This window comes from Pleurodeles waltl, chromosome 8 (assembly GCF_031143425.1).
Source record: "Pleurodeles waltl isolate 20211129_DDA chromosome 8, aPleWal1.hap1.20221129, whole genome shotgun sequence".
Lineage (NCBI taxonomy): Eukaryota > Metazoa > Chordata > Amphibia > Caudata > Salamandridae > Pleurodeles > Pleurodeles waltl.
This window is the reverse complement of record NC_090447.1, coordinates 538,999,300-539,023,571: the sequence shown is the minus strand read 5'-3', so window position 1 is coordinate 539,023,571 and position 24,272 is coordinate 538,999,300. Positions and strand designations below refer to the sequence as shown.

Sequence of the window (24,272 nt, the reverse complement as noted above, 5' to 3'; positions counted from 1 at the left end):
CTGGAGTAACATAGTAAATGCCCGTTTGTTCCACACAAGGTAGGTGGCCAGGTTGTTCAAGGGAGTGGTTGTGGGAATAGAGGACCCTCAATGGTGCATGGAAAAAGTAGGGATGGGTTTAGAATCAGGTCCGGCAGTGAGGGAGACATAACATTTTCTTTGGCCAACAAAGATGCGGTGTTTCAGGTTTCATCGCTCATTCCACAGGCAGTGTCAGCAATAACAGCAGAAGACGTGATAATGCTGGTTAGAGAAACAAATTTCCAGTCAGCAAGGGCACAAGGTGGAGACCTTTTGGGGAATCAAGCAGCTGGGACGCTTCTGAATTACTAGGCCTTAAACAATTATTGTTTTCATGTAATGCTGATTTTCATTGACAAATGAACAAAATATGCACTGGCAAAGCCAAAAGGTCAGCGGCCAATGGCATCTCTTTTGGCTTTGCCAAGGTCTGTTGCATGGCGCCTTGTGTAGCTAATCGCAGACCTACTAGTGGCTAATACCTTCTTGCCCTGCACCACCAATTTGCAATCAAAGGGAAACCACACATTAGTATAAAGGGACACTGAAGCAAAAGAAAAGGTGGACGGCGGCGGTAAGGTCGACCCAATGAAAAGTTCATTTTTTATACACCAGAGGAAGTGCCCTGCAGTCTCGCTCATTTTGATGGCAATATGCAGAAGAGCTTTTAAAAACAGAACAGGCGATGGCCCAGACGGCCCTGTCACTAACAAAGCAAAGAATGAATAAAATGTTGTGTTCGGAACCCAAGCAGTTGTGCTGCAATGAATCCGAGCCCGACAGCAGGGAAGCTTTTACCGCACCATAACTGTGTTCTTAAGGGACAGTAATAGAAGGCAAGAGCTATACAGTAGGCGTGGCAGAAAGGTAAACAGATGTTTCTGTAGATGCGGTTGAAATAAGTTTGTGTCTATGCTTTGTGTATTACCACACAGCCACTGCTTGAAAGGTAGAGGTGCATCCTTAGGCTCAGGGGTGTGGAATTTACTACAATATCTACTTGTCCATGGGACGGGTTGCTTCCTAAATCTACTTGTCCTCTAAAAAAAATTAAATCTACTTATCCCTTTGGTGCCATGTAGTGCTTCGACAAATTATGACTGCAATCTTTTTATGTAGGAGCTCTGATAATAGCCTCTCTGATTATGCCGGGATACTACTATAGTAGGGCTTGAATACTAGCAATTTCCTTATTTTGCCACCTTTCCGCAGATCTACATACTGGGTCTGGAGAAAGCAGTAAGCATTTGTTCCAGGGCTGGAATTCCTAAGTCTGCAAACCTACTAACTTGCATGTTTTAGGGATTGTCACCAGCTCTTCTCTAATATTTTCCCATTATGAAAAAGGTTGGAAATGTACTCCTGACAATGGCAAGAGTAGAATTTCTTTAAGGGTTGTGAAAAAAGTGGTTGGAGGGGAAGAACTTGTAAACGCTGACATGAGCAAATCTACTCATGGATATTTGCTGGTGCTAAAATACAGTTCACAAATATTTACTATGAGTCCAATTTCCTAGTCTACTTCTGTAAGGTCTTGTGAACTCATGAAATACTCTAATTCAAAGACATATACCATTGGTGCACGTCTGTGACTTTCCTTAAGAATAGGGTCCCTAATTAGGTCTGGCATTAACAAAGACATTTTGTTTTTATTAAACTTCTATTTATCTAATGTCTGCCTTTACTGTGAGTGATCGCACCCCCTCTTCCACAATGAGCATATTGGCACACAAAGTACTTTTGCTCGGTGCCAAGAACTACTGTGGCAATCAGTGGTGTAACGAAACTGAAGGGGACACTCCTGCAAAGAACATGAAGGCCCCCCCCCCCCTCCAGACTAACTCAGGGCAGGCGCTGTGCTAAGGGGACCCCTTCAAGGGGGGCTGGGGGCCTTTGTTAAGCCACTGGTGGCAATGTGTGCCTTTTGAGACCAAAACATTTTTTCTTTTTACTAGTCTTGATTACAATGGTGAGGGCCTGGCAGCTCCCACAACAATAAAGTGTTACAAAAGCCATGTCAAAACAAGACACATTGACAAAACCAAAAGATTCACAAAAACATATTGGATCGGTTGGCTTTGCTAGTGCTTGTTTATTTTCATGCTTCCCATAATCTTGTTGAAAATGGTTACACTGTTATTTTGTTTAGGAATATTTTTGGGAAATACTAGCATGCATCAACACATTTAACTAAGTGACGCTTCAAAGAAATAGCACCTAAATTTCCTATTTGCTTTCAAAATAAAATGCTCAGGAAAAAATGCTAAGTATCATAACTCTTGCTTACAAGCTTCTGCAAACATTTGTATCTAATCAGAGAGCATTCTGAGGGCACTATACTAAGCCTCATATTGTTGACCTTTTCAAACGTGTGTACACTTTTGTTCTGGAACCACTGCCAGTAGTGCAGTGTGACCTTAAAACCTTTATTTACAGTGCTCACCCTAGTAATGAATGAACTTATATTTATGGTTCATTGATAAAAAGCAAACAGCATTTTGAATGGACACACATCTCAAATGCAGACAGTTCAGTTCTCTGTAAACTGGCAGCCAAAGGGTTTGTGCTGCAGGGGGTTGGGCCTTCTTGTCCGAAGGACAAAATTAACATGAAAACTTGTTGCCCTTGACCCCAAACAATATGTCCCAGGAGTCGGGCAACAGGAATTCCACATCCCTGAGGATGTTATGAGTTGTCATATGAATGATTTCAAAAGCACCCTTCTAAGACTAACCTCGAAAGTGCAGGCGTGGGACAGTGGCTTACCGAAAGTTGAGCCCCCACTTCAAACTACACAGATGTTGCCCTCTTCTACCTGACCCGTCAGGAGCTGTAAATCCAGGGGCCCGTCGACCAGTGTACTGTGTTAAGGGGGCCCCTGGAGGACCCCCACACCTGCACCGCAAGGGCTGCTGGGGCTAAAGTTATGTGACTAGCGTAAGGACTGCTAAATAACAATATCAGCTTTGCTTGGAGTTCTTTTGAAGTGATTTCATGGCAAAACAGAGGTCATGACAAAGTGAGTCTTAATGACAATACTTTCCATGTGGTATAAATATACTGACCGTGCGTCAGGATGGGCTAGAAGTGCACTGCCTTCTGCATTAACACATGCATGGTTTAAAACACAGCTTTAATCCCATATGACTGACTGCACTTGCTTTTGTTTGACACACACTGGGAGGGTGCTCCTTCTGAGCTAAGTTCCAGACTGTTTATTGCAATATCAACAAGGCTCACCTGTTGAAAAAGACACACCTTTCAACATTAAGCATGGCCTGAGCCGCGAGGAGAAAAGATTGCAGCTCAGATTAAAGGGAAAAATTAAACCAGACAGGAGGAGAGGCCATCACACACAGGAACAGGAGGAAGCGTGACTTACTGAGATGGCCAACAAAAATGATCTTAGTGGAATCCCCTGGGCGGGTACTTAGCACGCTAAAAAAGACATTTAGCACAATGCACTACTAAAAGTGAAGCATTTAAGACAAGCACAACAAAGAACGAATGGCAAGGGTGGGCGTGGTTAAAAAATCATGTTGAATACAACATGTCTTGCAGACAGCGCTGTCAAGCTCAACCTAATGATGGAGTTCCATTGTTAGTTGCTACTTGAGTGGTAATGGTCCATGATGTTTCAATCAGAAACAAAATACTCTTTGCAGCTTGAGTGTCAACCAGAAACAGGCCCAGTAGGATTAAACATGCAGCAAGTTATTTGTGGTGCTATGGATTTAAGCTACTTAAGCAGCAAAAGGAGGTCTGGTGCTAACAAATGCGAAAATATAAATGGTCAGGCCCAGCAACAAGGGATGAACACATTTACTGCATATTAAAGTGGTCGAGGCCATGCACGACAGCATTAAAACTGGGGGTATAATTTAAGTATTTAGTATTTACGTACTCAAACAGATGTGAAACATTTGTTCCCAACTTAATTCTGTAGTAAGCCTTGTGCCAATGTGTACATCAGTGACTCTATATACACTGGTTTTGGAAAAACAACCAAATTTGCAAGCCACGTGCTATTTTAAAATCTAGCACTCACCACCGAAAAATGTAAAGGTTCCGAATCTAAACACTTGCATTTTTTTTTTACTGAACAATTACTGCCATTTATTAATTTGCATTTCGCAGGTGTGGTAACTGCCATTTGTTATTTTTTCTCTTACTGAATGATTACTGCCCTTTATTCTATTGTCCATTTCTTGACACATTACTGCCATGGATTATGTTGTCAATTTTTTTCTATTCAAAGGCAAGATTGTGTACTTAGGCAATACGATTTTTGTTAATTAGCAATAAGAACACAGTCTAGATTAAACTGCTACTGAATTTGGAAACAAACTACTTCTTAATGGACTTCATAAGCAACTGAAGTTTCTGTTGCCACTGTTGACCTTGTGCATACTGAAGCGTAAATTGGAGTACAGGAAAAGTTGAGGCTGCCTAATTAAAGATGTAACCAGCGGGGGAGGGTGCTCTCACCCACAAAATGTCCATTGACTGCATGCACAGAGTTAGAGACTCAGTGTTTTGGTACCAGTCGCTAGGTGTCAGAGCATGATCTGCATCCCTACAGTGTCTCAGAGTCTATCATCAAACGGCTGGCATATGCACTCGGACAGGCTGCACTATCACCATGGAATTATAAATTGTTATTTTGCATTTTTTGCACAAACAGTCTCCGCTGTTTTCTTTGCATTTTAATTTCTACAGTATTTAGTCGGGCTGGAGTGCATCCACGCTGCTGGCATGTCAAAGGCAAACATGTCGGCAATTGCTCAGCGCTAACTATGCTGCCTGTTTCTACAAAGAGCAGGAAGGCATAACCTAGTCTGGGGCAGAGTTATAATCACTTTACCAACCCTTGAATTGTGCTAACATAATGGAATAGGTCACCAGACTAGAAAATTAACAGAAAGTAACCAAGGAGTATGTGAGTATCGTGGCTGATTCATCTCCTACAAATGATCAATGTGGAAGCGTCAGATCTCATTCTTAATCACACAATGCATGTTTTTTTTTATTTATTTTTTTTAAATAAACAAACTTGGCTGCAGTAATGGTCCAATTCAACATTAGCTTTAGGGATCCCAACAGGTTTTTAATATCATTAGATTAGATGTGCGAAAGAGGGAGAGGGAGGAGGAGGAGGGCTTGCAGTTGTTTTCAGAGATTATTTTTTAGTTTAACAGGTTCCATCTGATGAATTATTTTCAGTCGAGTTCTTGAATGTTAAAAGTGTATCTCTTTTCTGGTCACTGACGATAGTGATTGGTTACAGGATGTTGGGGGTGGACTGACATTTTGATAATAAATTCACTGTTTCACGTCAAAGTGGAACACATTTTTGCCTCAAATTATCATTTTACCTTGGCACAGGCTACTTGCCTTTCTTTGGAATGCAGGTGTACAAGAAACAACTAGTTAGCATGATAGTAAGACAGGCAGGAACAACATTACTTCTATTTGTGACTGGCTGACCCTTGAGGAAATATCTGAACAGTTTGACTTTAAGGAGACAACTGATGAAGTTCTAAACAAATCAGTGAGTAAATGGATTAGAACAGCATTAGGTGTAGTTACTCCACTTAAGTTAGACTTGTGTGGTAAGGACTGTCTACAATTTAGTTTTCAGAAATACTACACACACAGAAACACTGCACGCAACTAGGAAGATTTGCCGCAAGCATTCTGTTGAGAAGAAAGTTATATCTGAAAGAACTTCGTACATGTAAAACTCAGAGCTACACCACAAAAAGAGAGCACTTCACTGAGCAAATCTTTGCATTGTCTAAGGAGATCTGCAAAATAGTAAACTCTTTTACTAATCTGGAATGCTTAAATAAAAACATGCAAGAGACTTTCACTAATGTGGTGACAAATACTTAACATCTGTTAAATATTCGACAGCTGATGAGAAAGTAGTGCAGCGACTGGGGGAGCTCAGTACTGGCAGCCAGACTTCAGAGTGTGAGCTTTTAAATTCTGAGTCTCTAACCCTGCAGAGAACCCTTGACTTACTGCTCTCAGTGAAATGAGGATCCCATTGGAAAATCCATTTTCAGTTACACTGTTACACTTACACAGGATTGCTGGTACTATTCTGATGGAGTTGTGCAATACCTCTCTAAGATTAGTTTCAGTTGCATGGAGTTTGAAGCACATAATCACCACTTTTATCGTGAAAAAAAACAACAAATTGTTGATACAGTTGTTCCTGCAAATATCTGACCTGTATCCTTACTGACAGCACCAATTAAGATGCTGGAGACACATTAGAATGGCATTCTCTTCATGTGCTTATAACCCAATAGGATCTTGGAGGAGGCTCAGTTTGGTTTCAGAGCTATTCATAGTACTGGGTCAACTTTGATGTGCGAGATAAGATGAATTTTGGAAAAAGGAGGTGTTGCAGCCCTCGCACTGTTAGAACTTTTGCCTGTCTTCTACACCATCTCTCAAAGGTTCCTATCCTAACTTAGATAAGATGGAGGGTTTGGTTTTTGGACAAAACAAAACTATTTGGTGGTCAGATAGTTGATAGGGAATGGCATTGGGAGTCTAATATTGTTACCCAAATCAGTGGGGAAGAACACAGGGAAGTATTTTGATGACAAGTTATCTCTCAAAGCCCAAGTAAATAAAACCACCTGTACTGGATTTTTCCAAACTTATGTTGCCAAAAAATAATTCCCATTTTTGACTTTAGAAGAATGGAAAATGGAAGAACAAACATTAATCCTTTCACGACTAGATTATACTAACAGCCTCCACTTTGGCATTTCCAAAGCGGGACGGTCAAAATTTCAGATGCTGCAAAACACAGTGGTTCATTTGATATTTGGATTTGGCAAAAGGGCACATGTAACTGCATTTAGGCATACATTGGTTGCCTGCTGAGAAACAGATCCTATTTAAGTCCGTGGGGATGGTCCACTGGGCAATCCACAACAGGAGATCACAGTACCTGCAGGAGAGGATGTTGAGAGCGTATGTTTGAAACAACACATAAATGTGACAAGAGACCAGAGGGAAATGAGGTATGCTGACCTTTTGGTCTTACAGCAACAACACTCCAGACCACCAAGGAGCAGTGTACAAATCCACCTGTTAATCCTCGTTGCAGAAGTATAACAAAGTACAAGTGCATAGTCATAATTTGTAATTAGAGCACGCAAAAATGAAGGAGGGTGACACGCGCCTTAATTAAAACTTGTGACCGAACTTTCGAATGACATTTGAGGAAGATGTGTAGAGTGACCAAGCTCCTGCTGATCTAGGGCTTCCTCCTCACTTAGAGCAGGAGTCAAAGATGTCAGATATTGCGAATCACAGTGTGAAACATCCAGAGAATATTTTGAACCATTTTCTACACTAAGGCAGTGTTGGAGATGGTTGTGGCATTAAAAGCATCCCACAGAGCCAGCCATCAGGATTGTAACAAATGGCGGCTGGGCACACTAAGGAAGTGAACAATTACAATAGGCACTTAGCAGTGTGGAGGTCAACCCAGCACTGCAAATGTAATGCACCTGATCTACAACAGGATAGAGATTGTTATTAGTATATTTTCACTACCGGAGAGGCAGAGCTAACCGTCACAATAGCCAACCAAAATTTCCTCACACTCCATGAAAGATAATTTTCAGATAAATAAGGTGTCATGAAAACAACCCAGTTTTTAAGCAAAGACAACCAGTAATATTATGATACGGCCCCAGTTAACCTACTCAGATGCAAGCACTTCAAGTAAGTCTGGAAGTTGATGGACCAACCATCAAAGGCACTAGGTAGATGGACCGGCCTGCCTGTCACACTAAAGGTAAGGCCAAGTTAAAGACACCCATTCTGGCATTTGGGGAAATGAAGCACAAAAACTGAAATGCAAAGCAGATCACACAAAATGATAAGCCTACAAACTGGGCACCAGGTGTCTGACTCAAAGAGGTATCTCGAAATAAGGGACTAACGCCTGGAATACACATCAAAACATAAAAATATAATCACTGTTTTTGGTAAATACTACATGATTAATGTGCTATCAATGTTTAACCTTTTCTTTTGCAATTTGTTCATAGTAAATACATGATACATACATGGAAACATATGCATGATTTTACTTATCTATATAAATTAGCTCAAGGGCAGAACAAAACAAAATTAAATTTTATCTAAGAAAAAAATATTATTTCTTGCAGCTTCAACAAAAAAAAAAAAACTTCTACAGCTAGTGCGAGAGAAATGTCTGCTATGGTATTTAGTCAATATCAAAATAGACCCAAAATCTCTATAGCAATCTATACATGCCACATGCTGCAAATGACACAATATACTCACCATTGGTTGAAGAGGTGCCCCTGGGAACATGAACTGCATCTGTTGGGCAAGCATAGCTGCTGCTGTTTTTTGCTGGATTAAGTTGTTTCTGCCATTTATTTCAAGCTGCGTTTTTAGGTGTGTTGGCGGGTGAAGGTACTTGCAGTTCTCTCTCGAACAACGACCCTAAAAAAGGCGATTTTTCTTCTTTTAGTTTGGCAGTTTTGGTACCTCTCTTTCCACAAACCCAACTTCTCCCTTTTTGAATTTTAAGATCTTTTACAAACATCATTTTTCTCATACAGTAGTTTGGTCCTTGAGCTAAGAAAGCTTAGCATGCCCCTGGAACACGCACTACGTCCTGGAGAGAAATACTGATGTGTTGCAATTGTGGAAGTCTGCAGGCCCAGAAAAGTAAAAGACATACCAAAACATGCAAGCTGTATTTTGATTATCGGGGTTGTTACAAAATAAATATCAAACATCTATGTACTACAGCTATAACCACCAGACAGACAGCAGACGTTTTTTCCTCACCCGCGAACGATAAAATCAAATAGTTTTATTAATCATTATGGAATCTAATTGATAGAAACTGCAAAACTCAACACACAATGATGCATAAATCAAAATGAATTAAAAAAAAAACAATGTGCAGGTATATTCATATATCTCAACCTTTCACAGCTGCATAGCGAATTTCAGTCCTAGTATTTGAATGGTCTGAGATATAGAGATGCTAAATATTGCTACTGTCCACCTCAATTCAGGTCATTGCACTAGCTTCCTCATAATAACCTGAAAAACTAACTTACTAAGTATTTTGAAAGGGCAAACGTGGATGGATTCACTCCCAAAATATGTGCAAGAAATCAACAGCATAATGTTGATTGACCTACATGCTAACACGCTAACACGCTAACACACACACACACACACACACACACTTAGTCTTAAGTCGCTAGCAGTGCATTTAGTTTTATTGCTTTGGTTCCACTTATTGACCCATTTTTCTATCTTTGTAATTGGATCTCTTTCCACCTGCTCCACGTCTCCTGTTCTTGCCCCAGGTTCCAGTCCATCTTTCTCATTGCCTATACATTTATATACCTTTACGTCTCACTGCCTTCAGTAATTTGTCTGAATGTCTTATTCTTTTCCACTGAATGTTCCCAGGGAGTCCTATCTATTTCCCATTGCCTGAAGTTCCTTCCTCTTTATAATTAAAAATCTATCTTAATTGTCTACAATATAATAGTTGAGTCCCAAGGCATAACTGCCCTTACTGAGAACAAATCCTGCAAAGAAATTTGACGGGAATGGGTAAGAGATAACAGACAGACTAACCAAGAGAGAAACGCCAAGACTACGAGGCTTTGACTTAAAGAGAGATCAAAGAGTCAAGAAGAAGCTAAGGACCAAAACAAAGTTCACAGAAGGAAGCTACATAAATGCATGGCCTGGAACACCAAAGGGCTTGGGGAGCTTCGCCTTTACATTAATTAGCACTCATAGGCACTGGATTTAAATTTCACTGGTGTCCTGCCATGATGAATAACTAATGCTTATAAGGCACAAAGCCTACTGCATACCAAACAATGCACTGGTAATGTCTTTGTTTGTTTGCAGCCATATGTCTGTGTGTGTCCCTCAGCAAGAAGAGTAGAACTGTGCAAGCAGCGAGAACCATTTGGACAGCGAAGCAAAACACTTCAAGTGGAAACAGCAACACACAACAGTAAAGCAACCAGGATAAGCTCAGTCCATACGATATTATAGAGAAGTGAGCACCCTTACACTTCTCATGATACCAAAGGCAGAGCAGCTTCCAAAAGAATGTACTCCCAAAAGTGTACAATACTACGCATCATGTTGTGTACTTCTTGGTGTAAGGAGGAAGGCCGCTGTATATGTGGTGTATGAATATTAACCCAAATTTTTTTTACAAGCACTTGCATCCATGGAGTTTTTACAAACAGGCACTGTTCTCAAATTCATCGGCAATCACTTAAGTGACCTCGGACAGGTGAAAGACTTAGCTGCCTTTGGGATTCAACTTTGTGCCTTCGAGGTAGGCACATGGATTGCTGCAGTAGGCACACAATACCAAGAACCTTTGCTTAAGTCCTTCATGCACCAAACATGATGCAACCGAGATTTCCATCAGGAAGAGACAATCTAATTTGTTGTTTCCATGGCAGACAATACAGGCTGGTTATGTTAGTCAACAATTAAATAAGCACAACAAATGACAAACCTCGGGATACTCGGTGCGAATGCAATGCAAAACACTGTAGAATCTAGCAAATTAGCTTTGCCCACAATAAAGAAAAATCTAGTCACTCAGACTGTGGAAAATATGCCATGCAAAAGTGAAGTTTATATAGACCACGAATCAATATAGTGGTATGAAATGAATCGTTACCCTGCTTGTCACGTGTATTATTGAGGAAGGATGGTAAAGGATAGCTGCCATTAGACTGAGTTTACAAACATTTACAGACTTTGATGTTCGGTATTTTTTTAGTCATTTTGAGGTGTCGACATAACACTGCCCTTCTATTTCAATGGCTAGTGTTGATTGAATAGACTTTAGGTTACTATTCATATAAATGAAATCTAGGGCATGCACCTCCGTCACCAGGAAAATAACGTGACCATATACACTACAACGAATGTCAGGCCCTCTCGTACTAGACAATATACAGTGAACTTTAGAACTAGGGTTAGATGCATTAGCTAGCTCCATAGCAATCCATCACACCACCCAACAACATAACATCACAACCCAGAACCAGAGACAAACTTGAGTCATGTACTTCCCCTCACACTCTTTTCTCTCCTGCAGATGGTAGAGTCCAAGCCAACTTCGTAATTTCAGTGTGGATAAAGACATTAACTGACACTATTAACTATTTACTCAAGTCTTTGTACACTCCTGTGCCAGACAACCTCCAAACCTTTTCTGTGGCACCATTCAATGACTCCATACACTTTCCTTTGTATCTTACCAAAACAAAGCTATTTCCACCCAAAACCATTCAGTGCCGACAGGTATAGTAATCTGCAAATGACTAGAAAACAAAATACTTGCACATCAGGTAACTAGACTAGAATCATTTATGGTGAACATCCACTTAGTTGCCTGATATCAACTGAAATATTTTGGGGGAAAATCAACCTAAATCCTCTCGAGTATCTACTCAGAAGACAGTGCACAAAGCTATATATATATAAATGCATTTGTTTACTTTACATAGTGGCACTTGCCACTGTCTAGTGAAGGTTCAGACATACTTTACACTGAAGAGTCATTTTTAAGGTTGAGCACGCAAGCGCTCTGGCCTGTTGTAATCTCTCTATGGGCTTTTAACCACGCCCACCGCACACCCATGGCTATCAATCTTTCATGGGCTTGCCTTTAAAAAAATCCTTTGTTATAACTGGTAAATGCTTTATGTTTGTCCCTGCTTGGGGCAGTTTTGATACCACCTTGGCAATCGACCCGGTTACGTAGATAATTGCGCTTTTGCCGATACGGTTGACTGTGTGCAAACTTTTTTCTTTTTGCGTCTCCTTCGCGCTCATGTCCATGGAGGCCAACGTACTTTGAATCAGCTCACTTGTGTCAACTGTTTTATTTTTCAGTTTCAATTTATGTGGCAAGAAAAGTCCAGTTAGGAATTCACAATGCTAATAGGTCTTACTCAAGCAAACGCGAGACCCGCTGCATTGCAAATGCTTGTTTTTTCTACAGAATGATATGCAGCAAAATTATCAGTCGTTTAGCATAGTAATCTAAGGCCCATTTTTACAATTTTCATGCAGTTCCATGCAGGTGGAAAAGAGTTAAGAAGAGCAGTGCAGAAAAGCATTTTCCCATTTTAGCGCCCATAGCAAATTTTGCAGGCACCATCAAATTGCAATGGTAGTAGAAGCTACTCCGAAAGCATGTTTTGTTAGTTTGATGTAAATACGTCCAGTGGTTTTTAAGATACTAGCATTAAAGTAAGTTGCTAAGGAGGCTTTAAAGGCTTAAAACATTTGTATATCTCTACAGCTTTAAATCCTGTTAATCAAATTTTTTAATATTTTGTTTAAAGAAATAAGATTTGCTGGATTAGAGCTCTAAAGTTTTTTTTCAGCCGTCTTGAAACTTAGGAGTCTTGTGAGTCGGTATCAAATCAGGAGTTTCACATTGTGTAAAAAAGATGCACACCCATGGAAGACCTCTGAATCCCCACTCACTCACCCCCTCCCCCCAAACAAGAGGAACAAAGCAAGGAAGAAATTGTCACAATTTGAATAAAAGAAAGCTTTCATTAGAGAAGAGCCACCAACCCGCAATCTAAAGAGAATGGTGGTCTAGATTTTAGAGCTCAACAATGGGTTTTCAGGGCTAAAGCTTGAGCTCAAAGCACAAGGAAAAAAAACACTGATGTGGAAAGAGTCAGTGAACTAAACATGTGTAGCAGAAGCTTCTCATTCAAGGAAAACATTGTAGCATTCAGAGAGTGGTGAAAAAAAATGACTTGAAATAAAAGTAATTAATTCCACAATTGATAGTAAAGAGGACTTGCACTATGTTAACATACACGGAAATCCGAGATTTTCAAACCAATCTATATGGAGAGAAGCCTTTGGAAGTTCCTGATATCAACCAACGTAAAGACAGACAGATTGTTTTTGCTTAAAGAAACAAGTAAACACTACAGAGTTTTTTGGATGGAAATATCTACAAAAGATGTACAACTGTCAAAATATCCTTTCTGAAACTGGCTGAATCCTCAGACCAAGGTAGCCTTACGGCAGGCATATACAAACTATTTAAGGAAGAAGTTCTCAGGACTAATCAAGGTTTAAAAAAAAAAAAAAACTCAATTTTCAAAACCCACCTCTCATGCTTAAAGACGACCATACAGTGGAATGTGTCCTTACTAGTTAGAAATTCTGGATTTAAATTGTTATTTATATTTGAGCAGTGTGCCTCAGCACCTGAATTACAGAAGTAACAAGATGTAGGCATGATAAAACTCATTTGTGCAACTGAATGTGTGATGAAACAGAAATATGAAAAGCAGAACTACCAGTGCGGATTAAATGACCATGTTCCGTTGCGGAGTCTGTTCAAAATGACAGTCAGTCCTGAACATGATCAGTGGGGAACAGTTATTGGCAGGAACCTTGTAGAATTCCTGACAACTGCAACTATTTGTACAATTATTTGGTAAGTAAGTGCTTTAAGGGGTGATTGACAAGTAGAGGACAGAGTAGCAGCGATATTGTACACTAAACCATCACATTTCAGATAATAATGTATTAGGCAGATACATCTTAATGATGAAACAGGGCCAAAAACCCACACTGTCATTGCGTCTATTTTGCAAATTTGTCCTAAATGCATTTTTTAGATTATACCGCAGAGCAGCATAAGATGTTCTTCTTTTGTATAATGCTTTAAAACTGATCACCTTAAATACATCAATGGAGCAGGGCAGGTAGAAATAGCAGTCGACTAGCTATCTGTGAGACCCCATTTCCTTTTCTTGGGGATATCACTGTTCCGCATTATTGCTCAATGCTGCATGGATTTTAGTGACTGATTCTGGATGGTGTACTACTTATCCGGAGCCCTAAAGCAGACAGTGGGCCCTCTTGGATGTCTACCTTCTAGGGATATTCCTGGTGACGCTGACAAACATGATCCCAACGAAACTAATCCAAACTACCAAATATGCCTATTAGAAATAACCTCACTACAGACTCTGCTGACTCAATCACCCCCCCTTCTCTCTTTATCCCCTTCCCCCATTTTTGTTTTGCCTTTCTTTCTCTTCTTACCACGATCATTTTGAGCACACTTTGGGACCTCCACTTGCCTCCCACAAAACTCAGCTACCAACTACTTTAGGATATACTATCAATGTATCCCTCAACTTTACCATCAAGCATGGCAAAGATGACACCATCTGCAGTTACTGTATTATGGCTCTTACCCACGGTTAACCTCATATGTTTCTACTTAAGGCTGTACAGGATTATAAAATGTTCTGTGCAGTGCATCTTCACTATCTACTCAATAACTGCTTTTTTTCTCTCAATAAAATTGTTTGAACAAAAAAAAAAAAGAAAGCAAAAAAAAAAAAGATGTGTGATTTTGGTGCCCTTGGTCCTAACAAATTTAAAACTTCAGAGCACTTGTGTCTTAAAGTTAACCTTTTCTTCTGTGAAAGGCTTGGGGAACAAAAGTTTTCAAACACAAAATACGGCTCAGCTGAAGGTGAATGTATCTCTCGTACATGCCACAGACAGAGGGACAAAACAATTTCACCAAAGTGGACAGTCTAATGTCACTGACTGCCACCAACTAAAAACAGAACTGGTGCCAATGTGATTGGGATTAAGCCATAGGGGCCTGAGGTCACAAATCTGCTGGAATGAATAATTAAAATTATATTTTCTCATTTATATCGGTAGACTCCTTTCGAAAACAAAATAACTACTTGATAAATCAACTCGAATAACCATTTAAGTGGTTATGGGTGTAACATGTAATGACAAGGGAATGGCAGGCAAAGACCAATTACAAAAACACTAGCAAGGCTGACCTGTAACCGATCCACTCACATCATTTGAAAAGTGTTAAGAGAGGTAGGAAATAATCAGGAAACATGCCTTTAAACTTATCAATCGAGAGGAGTAAGACACAGGTTCATTCACATGAGATGAATGCCAGATTCTGACCTTGGACAACAACTGCAGTACACAAATGTAAATGTCCGGAAAGGACCTTGACAGGAGAAACATTACTGCTGAATCTACCTGACCTCACCCAGAATGTTCTGTGTTTTTCTTTAAGGTTAAACAATTATAGACCAAGTAATCAGTGATCCCTGCTGTTGGCCTAGTGTACGCAAAAAGGGCAAGGGCGACTAGTAGATCAGCTGTATGTCTTTTTGGTCCACATTGTTTCAGATTTTTATACAGCACAAGTCTTCCTAAGTTAAGTGAGTGTTCTCTACAGAAGGAAGACAGATTTGGATTGTTTACTACTGATTGGCTCTTCTCACAAAAAGGGAAAAACACTAAGAACGTCAATGAAAATCAGAAATGGAGGTTTGTCGCACTAAGTAAAGCATAGCACCGAATATGAGAGAGAGAGAAGTGAAGGATGATGGCGCTGGAGGATGATAAAAAGCTAAATGAGATAAAGAAGAGTAAGTCTGGAAGGAGGGGTAGGTTGGGAAGTGTTGAGTAACAGAATATAAGCAAGAAGAAAAAAGTTATTAATGTAGTTTTTAAACAAGTACATTTTGACGTTTTTTGGGCATTTTAGTAATTTGAGGGCTTCAGGTGGATAGAGGGGACTGCACCAGAGTCAGGCTGGGTAGCACCTAAATGGGATGCAAAGTTCTGTTTTGAGTCTGACAACCACTCTGCTCCCGAGGCTATTACCTTCCCCAGAGATTTGTAAGGGAGATGGCAGGTAGACTGGTTTTTGTAGGTAATGACTTTAAATGTAATGCATGTAAGCTTGAATTTAAAGGTAGCTACAGCAAGAAGCGGGTATCCGTCACAAGACACTGAAGCGAGGGGGCTGAAGTTCTTTGCAGTTGAAACCATTCTGTCAGTGAAATTCATAAGGGCTTAGAGAAGGGTGCATGCCTATGAAATTGGAATTGCCGTTTCAAACTGAGATGACAAGTGTTTTGTTAATCATACAAAATACATTATGCTTTAACCTTCAATCTATCAACCACTCCACCAATCTTTGAGACCACAAATCAAATCATATAAACAGAAGAAACACCCAACTGTGAGGAGTTGGCAAAAAGATGTTCACCACAGTTAACATGCAACCGTTTCTTTCACTTCAAATCTGAATAGAGAAAGCTTGCAGAACTATACACTACAGCCCACTGGCAAACTAGCCCAACAGCAGGATTATCAGGGGTGTGGAATTTAATAAAATATATACTTGTCCATGGGACAGGTTGCTTCTTAAATCTACTTGTCATGTAAAAAAAATCTACTTTTCCCTTTGGTGCCATGTAGTGCGGCAAACAAAGTATGGTAACAAACTCATTATGTAAGAGCTCTGATTATGCCAGTGCTACTACTCTAGTAGAGCTTGAATACTTGCAATTTTAATCCCTACTGTAGCAATTTCTTTACTTTGCCACATTTCCACAGATGTGCATATTGGGGCTGGAGGAAGCAGTAAGTAATAGTTTCAGGGCTGGAATGCCTTTGAGTAAGCAAACCTACCAACTTGCATGTTTTAAGGATTGTCTCCAGCTCTTCTCTAATCTTTTCCCATAATGAGAAAGGTTGGAAATTTACTTAGGACAAGGGCAGAAGTAGAAGTTCTTCCAGGGGTGGGAACAAAGTGCTTGGAGGGAAAGTGAACTTGTAAACGCTGACATGAACAAATCTACACATGGATATTTGCTGGTGCTAAAAATCAGTTCACAAATATTTTCCAGGAGAATGATTTCCTGATGTACTTCTGTAAGTTCTTGTGAATTCATGAAAGCCACTAATTCAAAGACCTATAGCATGGGTGCACTTCTGTGACTTTCTTTAAGAATTGGGCCCCTAATTAGGTCTGGCATTAATAAAGACATTTTGTTTTATTAAACTTCTATTTCTCTCTCTATCAGCTGCTGTTACTGTGAGTGATCGCATTCTGCGCTTCCACAAGGAGCATATTAGCACACAAAGTAGTTTTGTTCAGTGCTAGGAACCACTGTGGCAATCACTGGCGTAAAGAAACTAGAGGGGAGGGCCTGCAAAGAACATGGAGGGCCCCCCTCCAGACTCACACGGGCAGGTGCTGTGCTGAGGGCCCCCTGGAGGGGGGCTACAGGTCCTTTGTTACACCACTGTTGGCAATGTGTGCTTCTTGAGACCACATTTATTTGCCAGTTTTTGTTACAATGGTGAGGGCGTGGTAGCCCCCACAACAACAGTGTCACAAAAGCCATGTCAAAACAAGACACTCATTGACGAAACCAAAAGACACTCAAAAAATGTCAGATCGGTTGGCTTTGCCAGTGTTTGTTTATTTTCAAGCTTCCCATAATCTTGTTTAACATGGTTACACTGATTTTCCATTAGGAATATTTTTTGGAAATGCTGGCATGCATCAACACATTTTACTAAATGACGCTTCAAAGAAATAGGACCTATAATTTCAAGGTCTGAACATTTTATTTTGAAAGCGAAGAATCATCACTTTTGTTTACAAGGTTCTGCAAACATTTGCATCTAATTAGAGAGCATTCTGGGAGCATTATACTTAGCCTCATATTGTTAAACTTTTCATACATGTGTGTAGACTTTTTTTCCCTTACTGGAACCACTGTCAGCAGCACAGTGTGACCTTAAAACGTTTATTTACAGCGCTCACCCTTATATTGAAGGCTTTTAATTATTGAACCAAAAGTACAAGTTTGAACAGCATTAACATAAGGACACACATTACCTCAACTGCAGACAGTTCCCTTCTCTGTAAACTGGCAGCCAAAGGGTTTGTGCTGCAGCGGATTGGCACGTGTGTCCAAAGGACAAAATAAACATGAACACTTGTTCCCCTTGACCCCAAACAATAGGTCCCGGGCGTTGGGCGATAGGAATTCTACATCCCTGATTATCATTCAGGATGGAAGTTCCAGTTCCTTATCCTTTATTCTATATGACCACCTTGTATTTAGAAAAAAACGAGAGTAGAAGCAGATCCATGAAAGCATCAGGCAAGCTTCTCACCCACAAGAAAGTCCAGAGTCAAAAGAGTTTCTCATTAACTTTCATAAATTAAATGGGAAGCGGACTACTCTCCAAATTAGTTAACTGATGTACAACACATGTTTATTCCATAAATAAGGGTTACCGTCAGTGATAATTCTCTGCTGAAGAGAAAAGAATATTGTCAGGATACCTACATGTCTACTCCCAATAAACAACCTCGTAAATCACACTAGCTTTACTACCTTCTTAGAATCCACTACACTAATATGTGAAACAGAAATCAGAAGAGACATGGAAAATCTGCAGTATATATTTTTCTGCAGGCAATGCAGATTTGTTGGTACACTGCAGTTTTTGACATTTGTCAAGTTTTCCACAGACTTGAAATATTGTAAATTATCCACAGACATTCCATCTACACTTGAATTTCCAGGCAGAACAAAAGCATGAAGAAACAAGGTAAGGGAGAAGGAATATCAGTGGCAAAGACGCAGAGCCACAGTGGCAGCAATGAATAGATTAGCAACAGTGCAGGTACTGGCTTGAGGTACTCTGCTTCATTAGCAGCTCAACTGTGCGGCACAGTGCACTCAGTACCTCTGTAGACAGTCTTTGCAGAAAGGATGCCAAGCCTAAGTCACTCATTCACCCATTTATTCATATTCTTCATAGCTGAATGAAGCACGCATTTGTGGTGTGAGATGTACACATGTGCCAATGGTGGCATAAGCATGACAGGAGGGGCCTGCTAGCCTCCGTTCCAAACCCTCACATTAAATTGGGGTTCACTCTAGGAGTCCTGCCCATGGCAGAGATTCCAAGACTGAGTATCAACCCTGTAGTGCTGTCAAGAGTAAGGCAATCCTAGAGTCCATAAGGAAGTGATACCAATTTAGTGACGCAAGTGGTAAGCAGTTTCCGCTGCTTGGCTAGGGGCATTCGCCAATCCATCCAGTCTGACAAAGTGGGCTCCACAGTGGGAGCCAGGGTGCTACACAGTAGTGGCTGGGCTTTCCGACTAACCCTATGACTAAGCGCTATGCACCTCAGATTTGTCACAGTCTGCTACACCACCTTGGGTTCTGGTCACCCGCAGCTCACATTTCCACATGTAACTTGCTTTTAATGATGCTGAAGAAATGGCCAATGACACAGCCCAAACATTTCCTGTTAGAAATGGGGTCTCTAGTTGGCAGTCAGTTTGAACCCTGTCCAAGTAGGGACCCTCAATCCAGTCAGTATAAGGAAGATACCTGCTCAGGTAACCCCTGCTCACCCCCCTTGGTAGCTTGGCACGAGTAGTCTGGTTTATCTCAGAAGCAATGTGCAAAGCATTTGCATTGTGGAAACAGAAAGTTTCTTAACTTGACATGAGGGCTCCATTTTGTATGCTATTGATTCCTCTATGTATGGACTATTCATTATCATCTATATGTATATTCATTGAGTGCCTCCTTTTTGTATAAAACTTTGCCTGTTTGGTTTTACAATTTAGTTGGGGATCAGCGGTGTAGTCCCCCAGGAGTGCACTGTGTGTGATATTGTGAATGTTCGTTAACTTACCTCAAGGCTTTAGAGCGCCACATTTTCCCTCAAACTAACACCATTTTCAATTAGGAAATCCACAGGTGTGATGAGGCAGGCATTTAATTCCCCACAGACATACAGGTAGATGAATACAGTCTGTATAGGGATGAAAAGGGGCTGATAGAAAAGTGTACTGCGGCGGAACGGTGTCTTACGCATGCTCAAACTGTAAAAGAAATATGTCGCCAGCTCCCCATGCGTGAACTTCACCCCGACAGACAGCTGAAGGAGCATTTACTCGCCAGTATGTACATACCCCTTGGCAACGTTCAGATCTGCTCAGTATTAGGAAAAGTCTTCCCGACTATAGAAAAAACCCTACTTTGTTTTACGAGGAATTGGAAGCTGCCATCAGTATGGCCATTATGACCTATAAAGATGTAGAGATGTTCTTTGGTACATTACTCCCGCTCACTACTTGGCAGCAAATAAAGAAGGTGAATGATGCTACTATATTTGGGGCTACTTGGGCAGAGTCAGAAGGGGATGATGCCACGCAGGAGCCAGGTGCCCTCCCCAGTGCACAATACCCGCACGCATTATAAAACACCTTCAGACTATAGTGCCTTGCACACATGAAGATTGAGACAAATTGTCTGCCTGCAAACAGAAGGTTTATGAGTAAGTGTCAGATTTTTTCACCCGATTTTAGGAAATATTCCATTCCTTTAGTGGGCAGGACATTAATACACATACAGGACAACAAATGTTTGCGGATATATTTGCGTCAAATTTACTGAAGGATGTCTGCGAGGCTTTTAAAACAACAGAGTACGTGGCCAACAAAGAATCCGTCTGACTTGTTAGTTATGGCCACCTACTATGAAAATATGTCTAAAGTTAGAAAAGAACATACAGATGAAAAAATTGAAGGACTTAAAAATAAAGGCACTTTTGGTGCAGGCATTTCCCCAGCAGTATCAAGATAATAACATGGGACAGAGAGGAACCGGACGTGGAAGAGGGGTGGGTCGAGGGCATCCAGTGGCCCAGGCGCAACAGGGACAGAGACCAATAGGGCCAAACGCTTGTGCCTATTGTAGAAAGGAAAGACACTTGTCCAGATTTACAGGGGACCACACAACAAGGTCAGAGAGGAAATGGACGGGGATACCACACAGTGAATAGAGGGGGAGTTACCAGACATAATTTTAAAGCACACGCTGAATTCCAACAGCCACGCCAAAACTACTTTGACAATTCCTACACCGTGGATGATTATATTGACAATATGTCATATGGGTGTCCAGGAGAGGGTAATGGAAGAGTGGCCATTCCTGATGATCAGCGAGGACCCTACGTACCTGTGAACCTAGAAAATAGGGAGCATCCATTTCTATTAGACACTGGTCCTACACGTACTTCAGCCATGCGCAACTCTCTCCCAGGGGCACCCCTCTCTGGGTCTACCCACATTTTGCTTTGCTTTGCAGGAACATCAATACACAGCCCCATCTCCAAGCCACTTGACATTACTGTAGGACCTTTTCCCGTCCCACACTCTTTAGTACTAACTGAGGGGTGCCACGAGAATTCGCTTGGTTTAAATCTCCTTAAAAAATTGCATGCCCACATATATTGTTCCCCAGACGGTATATGTGTTACCATAGCCGATCCCAAAACAACACGCAACTATTCAGTGTCATCCCTCCTAGACGCACATTCAGAGCTGCATACCATAAACGATTCCCTATGGGCCACAGACAAAAATGACGTCTGTACTGTAAAAAATGGACCCCATTAAAATATGGGCAAGGGATGGTGCTCCTCTACCTCATGTTACCCAATATAAGCTAGCCCCAGAAGCAGAAGAAGGGCTGTTCCAAGTCATTCAACACATGCAGCACCAGGGAATAAAGGAAAGTTTTGGTAGCCCCTGCAATAGTCCTATACTCCCCGTGGTGATGAAGACGGCACCTGATGCCCTACCTGAGTATAGATTAGTTATTGATTTGCGTGCCAATAGTAAAATTGTAGTACCACAGTTCCCTGTTGTCCCCGATGTCACAACATTATTCAACATGATTCCACCCACAGCCAAATACTTCGCAGTCATCGATCTGAAGAACGCCTTCTTCAGCATTCCTATTGATGATGAAAGCCAATACTTGTTCTCGTTCACCCTAAGACACAAATGTTACAAGTTTTGCAGGGCTCCTCAAGGTTATTCTGAGAGGCCATCCATTTTCTCACAGATTTTGACAAATCAGATTCCCTACAGCTCCCTGAGGGCACAGTGCTATTGGAGTATATTGATGATATACTAGTGGCAGGTGACACTCTTGACGAATGCAAAGACTCTACACTACAGGTTTTGACACACTTGTCCACACTGTGTCACAAAGTATCCCCCCCCCAACTTAACTTACAATTCTGTCAACAGGAGGTCTCCTGTCGAAGGGGGACAGACGACTCGATCCACAAAGAATTTCAGCCATTGGTGCCTTGCAGAGACTCCGTACACAGAAAGAAGTGAGAGCCTTTCTAGGAATTACCTCATATTGCAGACAATGGATACCAAATTTCTCATTGATAGCCAAACCATTAGTAGCTCTCACTCTTAAGGATGTACATGTACCCTCACAAGGGACGCAGGAATGCGAGCAGGCTTTTGAACAATTCAAAAGGGCTCCATACAATGCACCAGTATTGGCTACCCAGGACTATCCAAAACAATTTACGTTTTTCGTACATTAAAATGAAGGCTGTAGTTTAACCCTGCTAACACAGTTACATGGAGAAAAGAACAGACTATGTGCGTACTTCTCATCTATGTTGGATCCGGTGGCCCGAGCATTGCTTCGATGCCTAAGGGCGGTAGCAGCTGCTGTCAACCAAAGTGAAGGGTATGTATTGGGCCACCAAGTGACAGTCATGGTACCACAGGCAGTAGATGTTTTATTAAACAAAAAACAGACTCAACACCTGACCAATGCTAGATTGACTGGATATGAGTTGGTGCTATTTGCACCCATTATCACCATCAGAAGATGTAATGTCCTAAATCCAGCCACTATGTTGTCCCTCCCAGACAAAGACCTCTCTGATGAACACATTCATGACTATTATCACCACTGAGGAAGAGACAAAAGGGAGAGTTGACCTTACTGATCAACCACTGCAAAACTGGAAGGGAGAACTGTTTGTGGATGGGTCTTGTTTCAAATTGCCCAGTGGAATGACTACTGCTGCATATGCCATCACTACACTTGAGACTGTAGTAGAGACTAACAAAATATCTCAAAACTCTGCACAAGCAGCAGAATTGATAGCTCTAATAAGAGCCTGCGAACTGAGCCAGGGGCGAAGAGTACATTTCTACACAAATAGCCAATATGCTTTCGGAGTGGCACACTCCTTTGGAAAATTGTGGAAAGAAAGAGGGTTCATGACTTCACATGAGATGAAGATACAACATGGGGATTTGATTATACGATTACTGAATGCCCTGAAGCTACCCAGTAAGACTGCCGTGATAAAATGTTCAGCCCACAAGAAAATACAGAATGATGTGGGACGAGGCAATGCCTATGCTGATCAAATAGCGAGAGAGACAGCTCAGCGTGAACAGACACCCATGTATGTGGCAGGGACAGCTAGATGGATTCCAGAGGCAGGCATGATGGATCAGACAATAAACATTGTAAAGATAACCAGGATGCAGCGACACCAGAGGAACTTGAGTGGTCGCACAGTACCGCCAACTTGGACAGAGAAGGGTGTTGGGTGGATAAAACAAGGAAGAAAGGGTGGATGTTACCAGACGCCTATGCATACGTTATTGTTACTTCAGCTCATGTACCAGCTCACATAACTGAACAGGGCTTAGTGGACAGGCTAGACCAGATATGGCGTAACAAGAATATTCCTAAATGTGCACTATCACATGTGCAAAGATGCATAATATGCCAGACATACATTGTAGGAAAAGGCACCCTTGTCCCTAAGGGAAATTTTGTGCCACCAGATCTTCCGTTTGAAGTCCTACAGATGGATTTTGTGGAAATGGAAAGAGTGAACAAAAAAAAGGTACATACTGGTAGTGGTGTGCACTTTCAGCAGATGGGTGGAGGCCTATCTGCTGACTGATTGCTCCGCTGCCAGTGCGGCCAAGGTACTGATGAAGGAGTACTTTCCTAGGTATTGCCTGCCTCGAACAATTTGGACTGACAATGGCATCCATTTCACCAGACAGGTGATGGATTTGGTCTGTAGGGGTTTACAAAAAAAACTGTAATTTCATTGTGCCTATCATCCACAAGCAGCAGGCCTAGTGGAACGCAACAATGGTGTCCTAAAGAGCAAATTGGCAAAGATATGTGCTGAGACAAAGTTAAAGTGGCCAGACGCACTCCCCATAGCACTGTTGTTCATTAGAAATTTGCCACATTCTAGAACAAAGGTGTCGCCTTATGAAGTGATAATGGGACGACCAGCCAATTTGTTGGGGGTGCCTAGGAAAAAGGTGTTCTCTGACATTGATTATCCATTATTCTTGGATCATTGTGTGCAACTCACTGAACAATTGCGTTCTGTTCACGAACAGGTCAAGGAGACACTACCCAGGAGGCTCGAGGGGGACCGTCATTCCT

The 24,272-nt window shown here is 41.2% G+C and overlaps 1 protein-coding gene across 32 annotated transcripts in view; it reads right to left on the bottom strand.

Annotated features, from left to right (window-relative positions):
* MBNL2 (muscleblind like splicing regulator 2) overlaps positions 1-24,272 on the bottom strand; it is a 563,412-nt gene that overhangs the window by 146,676 nt on the left and 392,464 nt on the right. For all 32 annotated transcript variants that reach the window (XM_069204579.1, XM_069204591.1, XM_069204575.1 and 29 more), the window contains one exon: positions 8,365-8,529. In XM_069204579.1, the coding sequence (XP_069060680.1) occupies positions 8,365-8,529 (165 nt within the window). The remainder of the gene's footprint in view (positions 1-8,364; positions 8,530-24,272) is intronic.